This window comes from Crocodylus porosus, unplaced genomic scaffold (genome assembly GCF_001723895.1).
Source record: "Crocodylus porosus isolate Cpor-Errol unplaced genomic scaffold, CroPor_comp1, whole genome shotgun sequence".
Lineage (NCBI taxonomy): Eukaryota > Metazoa > Chordata > Crocodylia > Crocodylidae > Crocodylus > Crocodylus porosus.
This window is the reverse complement of record NW_017728936.1, coordinates 9198856-9215915: the sequence shown is the minus strand read 5'-3', so window position 1 is coordinate 9215915 and position 17060 is coordinate 9198856. Positions and strand designations below refer to the sequence as shown.

General features: G+C 46.1%; 1 protein-coding gene across 1 annotated transcript in view; it reads left to right on the top strand.

Annotated features, from left to right (window-relative positions):
• The first annotated feature begins 1601 nt into the window (after positions 1-1601).
• TECTA (tectorin alpha) overlaps positions 1602-17060 on the top strand; it is a 47337-nt gene continuing 31878 nt past the window's right edge. Inside the window, exons 1-7 of the mRNA XM_019546904.1 lie at positions 1602-1638; positions 2939-3072; positions 4476-4763; positions 10569-10706; positions 11599-11764; positions 14779-15191; positions 15584-16154. Coding sequence (XP_019402449.1) covers positions 1602-1638; positions 2939-3072; positions 4476-4763; positions 10569-10706; positions 11599-11764; positions 14779-15191; positions 15584-16154 — 1747 coding nt within the window. The remainder of the gene's footprint in view (positions 1639-2938; positions 3073-4475; positions 4764-10568; positions 10707-11598; positions 11765-14778; positions 15192-15583; positions 16155-17060) is intronic.

The following is a 17060-nucleotide window of genomic DNA, read 5'->3' as shown; positions in this document are numbered from 1 at the left end:
AGACAAACCTATGTGGAGTAGCAAACAAGTGGATAGAAAGAGCCTGCAAGAATGTTAGATATCAAAACGCAGGCTTTGTTTTCATGAGGGTTTTTGGAAACCTGGCTGGTTTGAGGAGTCATCGAGAGTCCAGCTCTAGCTGTATCCTCGTGTTTATTCCTTGAGCTATAATATTTATGAAGGGCAAACAAAACTACCACCCATGGGTTTAGTTTTGCTTGTGTGTTTGTATTGAAATCACAGGAAACCCTTCGTAGATTTAGTTATTAAATTTAAGCTTGACTTCAAGAGGGGCTAGAACAGTCAAAAGTGGGTTGAAAATGGGTAATTTGCTTTTTATCCCGTGTCTCAACCTCCTCTTATTGTCTGGTCGATCGAGGTATTTTGGTCACCCGGCCTGGTCTTGTGTTTAGGACATGAGTCTGAGAGTCAGGACACGCTGTGGTCGGCCACTCTTTCATCGCATGACGGGCACAACTCACCTGCGCACAGTCTGTCCATTTTCCCCTCCCACCCTCTCCCCAAGTCCCACCCCCTTTCCAGTAAAATGAGGCCAAACCTTTCCTGTGGCATGGGGCAATTGGATGAAACTCATTTGTTGGCAAAGCCCATTGAGCTAATTGGGTGGGAAACGCTGCCCATGCAAAGCTACGTCTCAGTACAAGTTCTTAAAAGGTTGTGCTGAGTTTCACTCTTTTAAAATAATCTATATTTCATATCTGTGATCTCAGATGTAATAGCCTGCTGGTTACATAAAAAATCCATGAAATGACTTATTTCATTACCTGGCAACAGGATCGTTGCTACAGCCCTTGTCTGCAAGGGTAGTCTTGTCATCATGACTCTGTCGTGCACCGCTTAAAACTGTCCAGCGTGGAAAATGCTCCACAGATACATATACAATTTTAAAAAGCTCATTTTCTGAATTTCAGTCCTGATCGTTTTCCCCCTCAAGGAATGCTTTATCAGCTGAACTTTTTTAGAAGGGCCAGCTTCCCATTGTCCTTATTAAAGCAGAATCTAGCAAAAAGGCATCTTAAATGTTACCATGATGGAACAACTTCCACCCCGGGGAATAGGAAGAAAACCTTTTCCATCTCTAAAACCAAGGCTCTGAGCAAACACCCGTCAGCTAGAGGCCTCTGAAATGGCAGGTTAGGACCTAGGAGATAAAAGAATGTCCTGAATCAAGTTAAACAGAGACCGAATTGTTTGGAGTCCAGTTGCTAAGGTCAGCATTGATTGAAAATAATGAGGACAGCGCATTTCTTTTCCACCACAGAAAAAGTCTGTTCCTTCTTTGAGGAGGAGGCGCATTAGTAGGCAACCTGTATAAATGGAGAATTAGATTGTGGCGCATGTCTGGTTATGGGCATATAATAACTGTTTCTATATCTGGCAATTAGAGATGGCTAGAAAATGGGATTTTTATTGATAGGAAATTTCAACTGCTTATCAAAATCACTCCCCCCACCAATCTTTGATCAAAAATTGAACTTCTATCAAAAATAACTGGGGAAAGGCTGCTTTCTGCTAAAAGTTTCTTGTATTAGAAACTGCAACTCCAACTGGTGTGTTGGAGCAGATTTCCAGGAAGTCGCATGTTGGGCTTTAACAGCTACCTGGCGCTGGGCTCGGGTGCTGTGTGGATGGGAGAGGTCCATGGGAAAGGCAGAGAGTGGCAGGAACAGGTGCACTCATCCATTGAATGCATTTGCCCTCCCCCTCTCCCTGTGAGGTAAAGCAGTTCACTGGCTCCATTTTACAGATGGCGAACTGAGGCACAGGGAACAAAATAAGGGCATGGACTAAGATCAGTGTAGTTCTCCTCGGCAGTTCAAATGTAGTTCTCCTTGGCCTCTTGTGAGATGAGATCAAATGTTGCCCAGACTGAGATGCATGTGAATGGCATTGTGTAGTGGAGGGTACACCCCTGTCCAATGCGCTGCGGACAGGACAGCCTATGAGAGTCTTGTGCTTAGCTTCCCAGTGGGAGGATCTCAGCTGCATGCCAACTTTATGGAAAAGGGGGCCTTCTCCCTAACTTGCTCTTGTTGGCTGAGGGCAAATGAGTCTCAGGGTCTACTGAAAACCAAGTCCTCTAGGCTTGGGCCTATACATAGGATGCCCACCAATGGATCTGGGAGTATCTGAAGCCCCAGGCTGAAAAGGCTGCGGTAGAGGATACTTGCTAGTTGTAGCACCACATAGGATGCCTACCCGGCTGGAGTCATTTGAGCCCAGCTTTTCTCCTGCCCAGGCAGGAGGTCGGACTTGAAGATCTACAAGGTCCTTCCCGACCCAACTTCTGTGATTCGATATGGCGTTTGAATGATTGAGGGTTGCTCAGTCGAGAGAATTCGGAACCGTTTGGCTAATTTGACCTGGAATACAAATTTTTTTCCAAAAAACCAAAACAAAACAGAAGAGCAGAAAAGTGAATGGTGGTCTTTTGCCTCTCAGACTAGTGCCAAGCATCCTGCCTCATTGTTCTCCTCTCTGAGTCAGGGCTGAGCTCTAATGCCTCAGTTATGGCATTTGAAGGCATTGTGCTGGGGGCCATGTCAGCTCTTGGGCAGGCAGTAAATAGAGGTTGCTTGCTGCATGAAGGGTGCATTATACAATGGCAAATTGCAGTTTGGGTGGCTGCCTTCTACCAACACAAACTTCCTCCTATGGCTTCAGTGGCATAGACCAGTGTTCACTTCCTCTCGCAAACTTTTGCATCAGGTTGGGGTCTCTTTCTCACCAGCCACTGTCCTCTCTCTGAAAGGCAGCTGCATTTTAGTGGCATGGGGAAGTAATTCTTTCATATAAAGTATATTTAAAAAAAAAAATACGACAGGGAGGGAGATGCTGTGGGCCTGATTCTGCACCCATGGAAGTCAAAGGGAGCAGGTCCTCATATCACTGTAATAACCGTGCTGCCTTCTTCCAGCTCAGGCCATGGAGATCCTGTATCCGTTCTGGCAGAACGACACTAAAACCCCCAAAGTCGATGACGGGAGCTCCCCAGAGATTAAGCTGTCCGTCCCGTTCATCTTCTTCGGCGTTCCATACAAGACCGTTTATGTAAGTGGGGCAGCACCTCTGGCTGATCTCTCCTTCCTTTCCTCATCATTAGTGGCTGCGTTTAAACACACGCTCTCTGTGTTCAAGAAACGGAAGATTTATTAGTGCCTACCTGACAAGTTCTTAGATTTCATGAACTGATAGGTTTTATGATTAAGAAAGTCGAAGATACATTTAATGGGCTAATGTTCATGGGGAAGGAATGTAAAAGGCAATAAATTGCCTTTGCAGGTGATTAAGCGCCATAGCAGTGCTGAGGCCCTGACACCGCAAACATTATTTCTGTTACATGACAAGAAACAAGAACAGGTAGCGAGCCACAGGATAAAAAGGTCACATCCCTCCTGCTTCATGGGTGCCTGAGACAGTTCTGGGCTGTCGCTGCTTCTTGGGGGGTTTCGTTGCCATTGTCTTTTGATGTTTGGCATAGGAAGACCATCCTTTTCAGGCTGAGAAAAGAAATTATTAACCTTGTTACATAAAATGGCATGTCGGAGACGGAACCGAATCAGCAAAGTTGGATCCCAGATTCAAAGATTTTATATCCAGGTTGTGTAATACATCCTGCTCGGGCCATGGGCGAAATTTGAACCTGTGACCTCTGTGGACCGGCTGCTAGAAGGGAATTAAAGACCTGTTCCCAGTGTGCATTATTTATGTATAGAGAGAAAATAAGGAAATGCAACATGAGGGCCTTTGATTACTAATCTCTGCTTTTGCTTGGAGTGCCCTCTCCATATTCCTACTTGTACCAGAGCAACTTGCCCCAGTGTTTGTGCCTGACATAAAGGCAGCAAAGGCTTTGAATCCATCTAGGTCAAGAGCCTGGTTGGCATTGTCCATTTGGCTGGTCTGAGTCTAGTACGCAAGGACTGGCTGTGTTGGCTCTTGGGAACAGTTATGTGAGGTAGCAAACCGCTATGGTAAGTGGCTCTCCTACAGAGTAAATTTGCTGAGGCCCATCCTAACAAACTCCATGGTTGCTTGAATAATGTTCCTAGTGGGAGCTGTGTTTCATAGTTTCGTAGTTTCTAGGGTCAGAAGGGACCTGAGCAGATCATCTAGTCCGACCCCCTGCCATGGCAGGAAAGAGTACTAGGGTCAAACGACCCCAGCGAGGTGTACATCTAGCCTCCTCTTAAAGACCCCCCGGGTAGGAGCCAGCAAGGATGTGAGTTTGCACCATCCTGGTATCATCATCTTAGGCTTCCTAACCCTCAGCATCATTTTTCTCACAGCAGAGGCCTCACATACTAGGATGATGATGGCCACATCAATACTTAGGGACTCCACTTCCACCAAAGACTCCTCCTTCAACCCAAGTACAATTGCAAACTGACAGGCCCGTGCTTGCTGCAAAGAATATAGTTTGCTTGAGTAAAAACGCTTCTCTTTTTTTGTAGGTCAACAACAATGGAGTTATTTCCTTCAACGTGCTGGTCAGCCAGTTCACCCCAGAGGCCTTCCCCCTTGCAGATGGCCGGGCTTTTCTTGCCCCTTTTTGGGCGGATGTCCATAATGGGATCCGAGGAGAAATATACTACAGGGAGAGCGCTGACCCTGACCTGCTGAAGAGGGTCTCCAAAGACATCAGGAAATACTTCAAAAACATGCCCTCTTTCTCTGCCACCAGCATCTTCATGGCCACCTGGGAAGAGGTCACTTTCTACGGAGGCAGCAGCACCACCCCTGTAAGAGCTTTGCTTCCGACCTGATCCTAGATTTTATTTTGATCTACTTATTTTTCTTGTGGCAGAAATTAGCTAAATTATCGTGAGCTGAGAAGTCTGTTCCTGGCTCTGTCACTGTTTGATGCTGGGCGGGTCATTTATTCTCAGTACTCTATCTGTAAAATGGGGCTATTCCTCCTTCCTTTCTCCCATGTTTTGTCTGTCCAAACTGCACTGGAACTCCTTCAGGGTAAGAATGGCCTCTGAATACAGGTCTGTATGCTGCCCAGCCCCGTGGGGCCATGACACGGGCTGGAGGCGGTAGGTGCTACCATGCTAGAAATCGTTATTAATAAATGAGAGGTTTGATGTGGGCCTGGATGAGAACTGAATTCTTCCCTTGCTCAGGTTGCTTCACCTCTCTGGTCTTCAGCTTCTCCATTAGAAAACGGAGCCAGCAATTCTCTACTTCATAAGTGATTCAAAGCTATGATTTGGGTACCATTTGTGAAGTGTGATGTATTTCCCAGATGAGACCAGTCTGTGGCAGGACTTGTTACTTACTTTTTCTTCAAATATGCGGAGGAGAAATGTATCCCCTTTGAGGTAACGCGAATCTCTCTGAGGTGCCAAACTTCTAATTTCCAGTCATTTACATTTTTCAAATTGATTTAGTATAAGGAGAAGTGGTTTTTTCCCCCCGTTGTAGAGGAGTCTAGGTGCTTTTATAAAGGAAAGAATTGCTGCTAACAGCCAAACAAAGCAAAGATGAGCACTCTGCAGCATGGGGAATTGGTGTGTGTGTGTAAATGTCATTTATAGAAGCCTCGCGGCATTGTCTAAAAAAGAGTCAAAAGTCTACCTCAGCTTAGAAGCCCACTTTTGTAGCCAGCGGCACACGGGGAGGTGACATAGTTAGCTTCCTACCTATCTCAGCACTGAACAGGCATTTAATTAAAGATAATAAATCCTGTTCCAAAGACCTTGCCTAATCTGGGACCCACATCCGTGGATTTCTGTACTGACCGCAGCTGGGGCTCTCTGGAGACCCTAGGGTCTTTGCACAGTGTCAGGATTCAGTGTTGGAAAGTTTTTGGAAGGAGGCTGATTTCTTGCTAAAGAGCTGCACAGCACCCAGTACCATGGGACCTGGAGAACAAGGTGAGTACTAAGTGTGAGAAGCTGGTGGGAGAAAGAAGATGGGTAGAGAAGGCTAAACCAGCTGAAAACTTGATCTTTTCCCTTAAATGTCTTCTCTCACTCTTTGCTCCATCTTCTGCCTTGTATTTTCCCTTTCACTAGTGACATCTCCTCCCCCACGCAAAGTTTGCACTGAGCTAAACAGAAGCCCAATAACTTTGCTGTTTAGCTCCATCTTCCAAGGCCCCAATGCTTTTGACATTAGGCCATGCAAGATCTCTTCTTGCTAATGCTCACCTGCTCCTAAAACAGGGGGTCCTGACTTAAGAAAACTCCAGAAAGCCACTATAACTTAATCTTGAGCTAAATTCCGTTCAAAAAAGAAAGGAAGGAAGGAAGAAACTTACTGCCGATGAGAAAATGGGGAATTTATTTAGCTGTTTCTTTGGCACAGGTGGCCTTCTTATTTTTATGGCTCTTTATGGGGGCCAGGGTTGAAATTATTTCCAGGCAATGCTAATCTGAGCCAGGTAAGGAGGATATTTCAGGAATAAGAGCTGAAGAGCTGCTCTGAAATCCCAGATGGATATTTAAATAAAACGGGGAAATCAAGGAGATTTACTGACAGCATTCTTGCAATGACAATTGACCCCTCAAGCAGGAAAAAGATGGATTGCAGTAGGCTATAAAGTCCTACTGATCACTTGGCGGGACTGTGCCTTCTCTGGGCATGTCCTGGTCACCTCCTAGCTGCGTCTAGGGTCCCCAGTGAGAATCAAGTCCTACCTACTTGCCCCTGCTCTGCACACACTCATGCCCAGCAATTAGAACGGGGAGCTTAGAGGAGTCCAAAGTGCATGCCCTGGTGCTGCTGCTAGGCTTTCCTGTGGCTTTGGGGTATGTAGTTAGGACCCCTCTAAGTCACCTGCCTTACCTAGTAGCCAGGCATGGGCATGTATGGAGTTGGTGGACCTTGATTCTCAGGGGCACTCTCCCCCTCAGCAGCGTGATAGTATGGGCATGCCTTACAATTCACAAGCCCATAAGTCTGATTTCTTCTGGAGCTGGCTGTGATGAGCAGCCCTCTCCCTTGCCATGTGTTAGGGTTTCCTTGATGTTTAATGCGTTCTTTCCGGTCTTGTCAGAGCATCGTGCAAAAACATTTTGAGGCAACAGCAATATTGAGAATCCCATGTTGCTTGAAAAATTACATTTGCAACACAATGCAGTTGATGTTGGCACACAGCACCCTTTCCGTTCAGCACTGAAGAATGCTTTGACGTCACACGCAGAACAGACTGATGCGACTTGAAGGTAAAATTCATCCCAGTGTTGAAAACCCGCAGGAAACGTAACAGACACATAGAAAATGAGGGTTGGAAGGGACTTTAGGAGGTCACAACTAGTCCAATCCCCTGCTCAAAGCAGGGCTATCCGCAGCTAAATCATTCCAGCCAGGGCTTTGTTGAGTTTGGCCTTAAAAACCTCCAAGGAAGGAGATTCCACCACCTCTAGGCATCGTTTTCCAGTGCTTCACCACCCTCCCAGTGGGAAAGTGAGAAACTTCTTAGCATCTGCTTTGAATAGTGGCACTGAAAATAGCATCAGGGATCCTGTACTTGTGGTCTTCTGGGAAGCCTGCAGCATGTTTTTTCTGATAGCTACTGCTCCCGAGTCACCTACAGCTGTGTGGGTCCAAGCGGCAACTTGGTCTTGGATGTCATCGCAAACACCCAGGTGCTGCTCGCTAAACTGGACCCTTAGTGCCCCATGCGCAACCCCTGCCGACGTCTGGGTTTGACAAGGGTGATGTTATGAATATCACAGCGGTTCCTAAAGGCTTTGTGCAAGGTCAGGCCTCACTGTGCTTGGTGGTGTATATAGTAGTAGAGGACAGTCTGCGGCCCAAAAGCAGAGAATCTAAATAGGACAGAATGGGAGAGGAAACAGGAGGGATTATTAGCATTTTGCAGATGGGAAGTGGGGGGTTTTTGCTGTGATTCACTCAAGGTTGCACAGGAAGTTTGTAGCAGAGCTGGGAATTACGCTCAGATTTCTTCAATTCCTGATGAGCACTTTTGCCTTATGATCTGTTTTCCTCATCTGGTTATAAGGTAATCACTGTAGAGGACCCTGTCCACACGCTCTCAGGTGGGCTGGCTCTGCAGGCCTTACTGGAGCAACAAGCAGTCAAGCCTTATGTACGAGCCCTGCTCCTGCAGCACCCCACTGGCTTGGGGGGGGGGGGGGGGGCTCCATGCAGGTAGCCCCTCCACCCTATCCAGATCAGGGCAGTCTTTTTGTGTCTCACGTCAGCGGATCTGGTACTGAATGGTCACAAGGAGCTGACCACTTAAAAAGGTCTGTTCTAGCATCCTCTGATGTTGAGGGGAATCTTTCCATCGGTATCAAAAGGTTTCGGATCAAACCCGAAGCTTTTGGCAAGGTCTGCCGCATTGGGTCGAGCTTCCTTTGTGCCGAGCTGGCTGCACTCGCGTCCCAAGGGGAAGACATTTTCTCAGTCATGTTCTGCATTTCTAAAGGCATCGCAGCTCTAAGTTTTATGCCTTTTATGCTCCCTGCCTTGCAACACTGGAAATTGAATTGGCAAAGACCAGGAAACAAACTGCCCAGGTGAAAAGAAAGTAAGAAAAAAACCTGACTTGGTAAAGAAAATAAAAGGGTGCATCGAAAAATGGCAGTGTAAATCGGAGCACTGTTTCTCCCTCACTTTGAGGGCTTTCAAGTACGCTGGGCCCATTTTACCTCCTGCCTTACCTCCCTAAATACCACAGCTCTCCCTTCTCCATCCCACTAAACATCAGCCACTTGCCTTTATCTTCAAGGAATTTGACAGCCCAACCTACCCGTTCTCTCTGATCTCCCATTCAGAGGTGAACTATTGACTGCTGCCTTCAAGTGGTCAGTAATGAGAGCCTCCATCCCTGCTTGTTACATTTTCCAGCAAGCACCTTCATGCTCCCTCCCCGGCTGCTTCTCTCGGCTTTGGATGTGTTTGCTGCAAACATCAGTAGAGCTGAATCGTTATTCTCTTTTCAGGCCCTCTTTAAAACTCTGCTTTTGACACCATGCTTGCAAAAACATTTGCCAGCAGTTAGGCCAGTCCTGTGCTGAGACCTCTGCCTCTTCTATTGTTCAACATTATCTTGCTGTTTCCTTGCGCTCCTTCATCTTGTCTGCATCCACTTGTCTCTTGTTTTAAACTTAATTGTAAACTCTTTGAGGCACCGTCTGTCCTTTGATTTGTGTTGGTCCAGTGCGTCTCCAGCCCGTAACGAGCACTGTCAAAACAAATAAAATAACGATTAACAATATTCATAATCCAGGAATGAATTCGGGCTGCTGCCTTTTTTCTTAATAGTGCTCGTAATAATGAAATTGCTTTAAAAGGGCATGACTTGCCCGTAATAAAAATTAACACACGGCAAAAATTACATGGGCTTTGCTCAGTTTACAGCCAGTGTGCGAGATCCTTTACTACAGCCACCTGCCATAGCTGCTTTGACTTATGTGGACTATGCTGATTTCTACCAGCTGAGGATCTGCCTCTGTGTTACTCTTATATTTTTCGGAGGCATCTGGGCTTCGTAGTGTTGCCTGGTAATACATTTGCACTTCTCTAGCTTCTTTTCATGCAGCAGCAGCAGCAGCAGGTGTCAAATCACTTGCCTGGCTTTGATTAATTGAACTCTCACTATCCCTGTAAAATAAGGCAGGGTAGATGCACATGTTCTTTTTCATCTTTCACAGCAAGACGGTCACCTCTGTTTTAAAAGGCGGTGAGTATCTACCAGCACACACTAAACATCTCGGTTAAGGACAGGAAGTAAAAGATACAGTATCCAAATGGAGACATGTTAGGAGAATTTAGATAGCTAAGACTGAATTACACACGTTGGAATTCGGCCAGTATACTTGTGCAGTCACATCCTTCATCTGGATGTGCTTGAATACAGGTATTAGCTCCTGTGGAGCCAGTTATAGATGAGGCCATTAGTTTTATGGTCAAGAACTCACTTTTCTGTCTCCTTTGCGAGATGGAAAAGTGCCTCCTCTTTGGCTGGGCACCGGCTCGTTGCTCAATGGATTTATCTGAATTGATTACAGTTCTAAAAAAATGGAGTGTCATTTAAAACAACGATGTGGAAGTTGTCAGTAAATATGAGCTGTTTGATCAGGGATCCCTGCAGCTTGAGAAAGCAAGATTTCCTTGGGTACAATACATTGTTGACTTTTATATAAGCCATTGTTAATATTATTATAGCAGACAAATGTGGAAAGTAACCCTGTAAGATAGCGCTGTGATGAATAAAGCAAAGATAGAGTAGGACTAAGATAACAGGTTGTAGCAATCCAAGCCCAGCTGACTGCTTTCTTCAGTGCTTATTCTCATGCTGCCATCTATCGCTGGCAAAGTAGATCACAAATGTAATCTGTCCTTCTCAGTGTCCAAGATGGCATTACTCTGTGGATATAGTGGGTACGGGTTGAGTCAGCCGTTGAGAGCTCCTTACAATATGCTTACCTGTTGCTGCCTAAATCAGTCTCTCTCTCCTATTACATTTTGCATGGCCTTGCTGAGAAGTTAAAGTGAAGGGGAATGTAGAAAGCAGGCTAATGGGGCAGTCTAACTTTGCAGATATGTTCTGCCCATGTTTTGACCAGGTAAACACCTTTCAAGTTCTCCTGATCTCAGATGGAGCGTCCACGTTTGCCGTGTTTAACTACGGGGAAATCAACTGGACCACTGGAACGGCAAGTGGGGGAGATCCCCTTACAGGACTTGGTGGAGTGATGGCTCAGGTAAGGACTTCATTGCATCTTCAGGAGCACCGCTCTTGTTCAGGCAGGGAAATACCATAAACTCTAGCGGAGATAGAGCTCATATGGACCTGTGATGGCTTTTGTGCTCCTCTTATGGCTTAGAGCAAGTCCCCTAGGCTCCTGCTTCTAGACTCAAGGGTTCAGTTTCTGCCGGTGAACAAGCAGGATCCATAGACCGGTTAGTCACATCCTTCATCTGGCTGCTCCTGTGGCTCTGGTCTTCATTCTCCTTTTCAGAATGAATAAGGGGAAGGCGATGAAATGAGGAACAGGAGGAAGCAGTGTGACTTACCCTTATGGGAAAAGTTAAACACTTGGCACCCTAAAGCATGCATGACATTGCCAGCTGATTGAAGAATGCCAGGTTTTTGTGGGAAGTGCATGTATGCATATGCTTTTGGGGAAATTGTTCACATTTGTGCGGAAACCCCCAAGAAAAGTCATTTTAAACATCTAAAAATCCTGGAAACAGATTTTGAAGAACTGAATCTTGTTTTTGAAAAGCAAAAACATTTTGAATTTGGGCGGCGGGGGTGGTTGTCAAACAACAAACAAAATGTTTTCTTCGGACTTAAAAGACGCTTATTGTTCCAAAGAAAAACATTTAGGCTAATAAATTCCAGCCTGCTCCAATTACACGTTTTCTTAATGTGGCTTCTCACTGCAGACTGCTGCTCTAGCTGCCATGGGAATCTGACATGATCATGATTGAGAGGGAAGCTAAACCTGAGATAATCAATTGCAAGAAAAACAAAAAGAGACAAATTCAGGATTATGAATAGCAGCGATGCTAAAAAAAATCTGAAATAGGCCACGCAGGGAGGATCTATGCTTGTGCTTTTATGTGAAATCTGCTCTTTCTTTGGTTTAGGCAGGATTTAATGGTGGAAACATGACCGATTATTTCAGTATTCCTGGTTCAAGAACCCCAGACATAGTCAACATTGAAGACACAACCAATGTAAACGTCCCTGGACGCTGGGTGTTCAAAGTAGATGGCCGAGAAATTGACCCAGCCAATGGCTGCAGCCTGCGAGGTAAATAGCTCTTTCAGTTCTTTAAGGTTTGCCATGTGGGGTAATGGAAAAGAATCTTGTTTGAGAGTTAATGGTAGGATGTCCTGCCGTTGCTTCCTGCTGTATGGTCCATGTTCTTGGGGATGATAGTACAGGTGAATTGTAAACGCTCAGATCAGTGACAGCCTTTTGAAATGAAGAATGAGCACGATTGTAGGACTAGGAATCAAATGCCTTGGCCTAAGGACAGAAATTACACATAAACCAGTATACGTGATTGGAAACCTTTTCAAATCTATAACACAACAGAAGTTTAGTGCACGTAAACCACTTTCAAAACTGGTTTAAGATAAACCTGGTCGCATGCAGTATCAGACTGATTTAGGTTAAATTGGTTTATTGAACTTCTGTCCCAGATCCCCTCCATATTCAAGTTAACTCACAGTCCCTCAGCATCCCAGGATCCTTTACAAGGTGGGCGAGCCTTGGCCTAAGCTGTCTGCTCCAGCCCAGCAGGGAGGTGTGCTCTAGTGCCCCCCGGCTTCTGGCCTGGGCCACTGCAGGCATGTGGCTGCATTTCCAGAATCAAAAGTGAATGCCCGCTCATTTGCTTATCAGTTCAATCTATGCGGTTTAGACTAACCTGTGAAGATTGAATCTATTCAGCCTCGGGCATTTTGGCTGCCTGTACTTAGCCTTGGAGTCTAGTCCTGTCTGAGCCATTGACTGTCTGCTTGGTCCTGGGCTGTCTGGTCCCACCTGATGGCAGCCACACACCAGGAATGAAATCCAAACATGGCTGAGATCTGTGGGAGTTTTGCCATGGATCTCAGAGGAGCCAGGATACCGATCCCTTAGTGGTGTGAGTTACCTAAACCACTGTAAGCCTCTAATTTGCACAGTAGGCCAGTTTCAAGGAGGTGAAAGCAGCAGGTTTCCCTATCTATGCCAAAGATGTGCATTGCTGCAGATATACCAGTGATCAAGCCAACAATGAGTATGAATGGGGCAACTCCCCTGTGTAGATAAGGCCGAACTATGGAGTTTTTTAAAAGTGGAAAAGAGACCCAAAGAGAAGGGAGAGTCTGTTCTTTTCTCTTGCATACACTTCTGCAACTCATTAATGTCAATGGGAAACCTTAGTCTGTGCTGGCCTTGTTCCCATCCTTCTGTGATTTTTAGTAACTAGCTGTTACTAAAAGCCTCCATTCCCACCACCCCAACATTACAAACCTGTGAAACTATGGGTTTAAGTGATCAGACACAGCTGAGATCTGCTTACCTTTATTCCAGCCTGTTATTTGTGATGCTAACAACAGCAGAGAAAAAGGCATGTCTGGCTGTTCTGATGGAATTGCCATCACTGTAAAAAGACAATATTCCCATTTCATTTCCCTTGCGTCTGAATTATGGATTGCAGCATTTATGCATAGGATAAATTCAGTGCCCTGCACAAACTGCGATGAACGCCCATGTGTCACTGACAGTGTGTAGGTATAAAGAGACTGAAACTCTCGCTTGTGATACCAGAGAGACACATCTGCATAGAGATTATTGCATTATCACTTTACAAATAAAACCATCCAGGGCATCTCCATTGCTCCTGAATCCTTTTTAACAAGACAAAATTTACACTCGCTGCTAGAAACCTGAAATGTGAAGGACTGAAGATGTATACTGGGGCTGAAAGCTGCAGCTTGTTTTATATTCAGTGCTGGACTAGAGTTGAAAAAGCCCGGCTAAACCAAAAGGCCTCTGTACCCCTGGAATAGTTCATGGTCCATTACTGAGCACATTTGCACCATTGGCTCCAGGAACATAGGCTGAGATTTGCAAAAGGGTGGTTCCCCTTCAGACTGATGAGAATAGTACATCTCTCTCTATTCCTTAGACGGATCTGGAAATCCCAGCCAACAACTTCCTGCCATTTGTAAAATGAGTCACCCAGATTTTTCAAGCTGTAGAAACTAACCCTTAGAGGGTTTGTGTTGCCCAGTTTTATTTGTCAGTGTCCTGGTCACAGCAGGTTGACTCCAAAGACACGTAATGGGTTTTGTGACGATTAGGGGGTATTTTCTGGGGGAAAGAGAAAATATCAGAGAGAGATGGAGCAAATGAACAGATGGAAAAATCAATAGGAAGAGAGTATTGAAAGATCAGTGGCAGATTCTCTGGTGGGAACATAGACCCATAGACATGTGTTTACCAGTCTAAATTCTTCGATCCTTTCTCATCCATCTTTTCTCCCATCCATCCTTCTCCGTTCACTTAGAAAACCATTAGTCAGACTTTGTATTCCAGTCCTAGTTTATAGCGTTATAGATTTGGTTGTTAATGAATGACTGCTAATTCTTCTAATGGAAGGCTAACTATCTTATGGAATTGCTTATTGATGTCTCTTTGGTTACATAATTAGCATAGGTATTTTTAGAATTTGGGTACATTGACTACATTGTGTGTATGCCATAATTACTGTCTGGTTCACCTTGCAGCTGTGCAAATTTAGTAATTACAGGTATCAAAAAGCATAACTGCAATCACTGTATTATAAAAAGCAACCCAAGCATGCATACTTTGTACACAGAATTTCCCACTGAAGAAAACAGCCCAAGCACCTCTTAAGTTTCAAGCAGTAAAGGTTCCTAGATCCAAAATATAGCGTGAAGAGTTCCCAAAATTTGGAGCTCCATCTGGTTTTGTTATTTCCGTAGGGACCTGATTCAGCAAGGAACTAAAGCACACACTTAATTTGAAGCATCTGAGTAGTGCCATTGATTTCAAAATTAAACCTGTACCTCTTACGTTTTGCTGAGCTGGTGTCATAATGCTCTAGATCTAGGTAAAGCAGACCGTTAACGTCACATGCAAAGCACTATTACAAAAGTGCTTAGCTGGTGATCTTGCATTGGTGGGCCATTAAACTTGTCCAAGTGTTGGATCTGGATTAGAAAGAACAGATGACTTTGCCCCCCTTGATGGTTTTCACATCACTCGTCTTGTGTTCTGAAAAGTAATGCAGTGTGGGCTTTTCTTAGGCCAGTTTCTCCGTCAAGGGGAGATATTCTGGGACAGCTCCAACTGCACCATCAAGTGTCGCTGCCTGGACTTCAACAATGAGATCTTCTGCCAGGAGATATCTTGCGGCCCCTACGAAGCATGTGAGCCGAAGGACAAGTTCTACCAGTGCGTGCCCGTGGAAAGCAGCACCTGCGTGGTGTTTGGAGACCCACACTACCACACCTTCGATGGCTTCCTCTTTCACTTCCAGGGTTCCTGCTCCTACCTTCTTGCCAAACAGTGCCAGTCAGGGTCCAACCTGCCATTCTTCAGTGTGGAGGCCAAGAATGAGAACCGAGGCAGCTCCTCCGTCTCCTGGGTGAAGGACATTGCAGTGGAGGTCTATACTCACAAGATTATTATCCCCAAAGGGAACTTTGGGAAAGTTAAGGTAAGAGCTTCACCGAAAAGAAATGGCAAATTGGTGTCGCTTCACTGAAGACAATAGGGTTAATATGATCGTGTAAGGATGAGGATATGGCCTGATGTCTTAATCTGGAATCATGGCCAGACAGAGCTCTTCAGATTTGTGAGTGTACATGGTAGACGGTGCTGTAAGTCAGACAGCCCCCAAGACAGACTCTTAAAAACCAATCGTTCTTCCTCAAATTCTGGAGGAGCTGGGTCGGTATCTCCAGATCCAAATTCAGGATCCTGGTTAGATTCTGTCGTGGCAAAGGGCATCTTTCCCTGAATCTGGTTCTCATGGAGACCCTGTGCTCACGCACAGCAGAGCAAACCTGTGGTTTTACCTGATTCTAATCTCTGGTTTTGCCCCTGCAGGTAGACGACTTGTTCCTGTCCTTACCCATCACCTTGGAACTGGGGGCAATTAAAATCTACCAGAGTGGTTTGTCAACAGCGGTGGAGACTGATTTTGGCCTTTTAGTGACTTTTGATGGGCAGCATTATGCCTCCATCTCCATCCCAGGTTCCTACATTAATGCCACCTGCGGTTTATGCGGGAACTACAACAAGAATCCTCAGGACGATAGCCTGCGCTCAGACGGGAGGCCGGCTGTGTCGGTGCTGGACCTGGGGGAGAGCTGGCGGGTATACCACCCGGACTGGAAATGCACCCCGGGCTGCTTGGACAACTGCACCCTCTGCGATTCTGTGATGGAGTCCCTCTACTTCTCCGCAGAGTACTGTGGCTTCATCAACAAGACCAACGGCCCTTTGTGGGAATGCGGCGCCATTGTAGACCCCACAGCCTTTGTCCACAGCTGCGTTTACGACCTTTGTAGCATCAGGGATAATGGCACCAACCTGTGCCAAGCAATACAGGCTTATGCCTTGGTGTGCCAAGCCCTTGGGATTCCGGTGGGAGACTGGAGAACCCAGATAGGGTGTGGTAAGTCTGTATGCACGGAGGCTGAATGGCTCCCCTTGTGAAGTGGGAAGTGGTTTCAGGGGCCTTCAAGAAACTCCTGTCGAAGTCGGAACAGTGCAGGAGAGAAGAAAAGGAAAGAGTAGGGGAGGGCGAAGCAGGACCGAGGCAGACAGAGCACAGGTGAAAGCCGATCAGTCCCTCTTTTCAGTCTTGAAACGCAGTACGAGGGGGCCAAGGTGTAGCTTGAAGTAACTCAAGGCCAGCGAGTGCAGAACAACAGAAGGCAGCTCTTCGCCGTGCTCTGCAAAGTTCATGGCCACTGAACCGAGCACTGTGGCTGCATTCAAGACGGAGCCGGCCAATTTAAATGACTGCTGGCAGTCCCTGCTGCGCCAGCTGCGTGAATAAATGGAGCGCTCTCTACCCGCTTGCTCCCCTGAACCAGTTTTATGCAGGGGGCACTTCAGCGGTTTCATGTGGGGGAGCTCCCAATTGACACCTACGTGGGTGAGAAGAGAAATTGGGCCTCATGCTCCCCTTTGGGAGGGCTCAGGGCAGGGCTTCCTACCTGGGTATAGCACAGCTTAACTGGCTGAGAGCCCAGGGCAGGAATAATCACATCGGTGCAGTATGATTTATAAATTGAAAGGGCATATGCCCCTTACCTTCTGGCCTGTCAGGAGGAAAGATGCTAGTTACAATGCTTCTGGCTGCGAACTGCAGCTCTTCTGCCTCAAATCAATGCTGTAGAGGTGGGATGGTTGCCTTCCAGCTGGACGGCAGGGTAGATGTGCCTTTTTCACTGCCACCCACCCCAAGTGTCCCTGCTTACAGTGCAGGGCTTAGTTACCTCTGGGTCCAGCTGCCTCAGTGAAAGCCATAGGACAGGGTGGGAATAATAATACTTCATTAATAATGATAATCTAA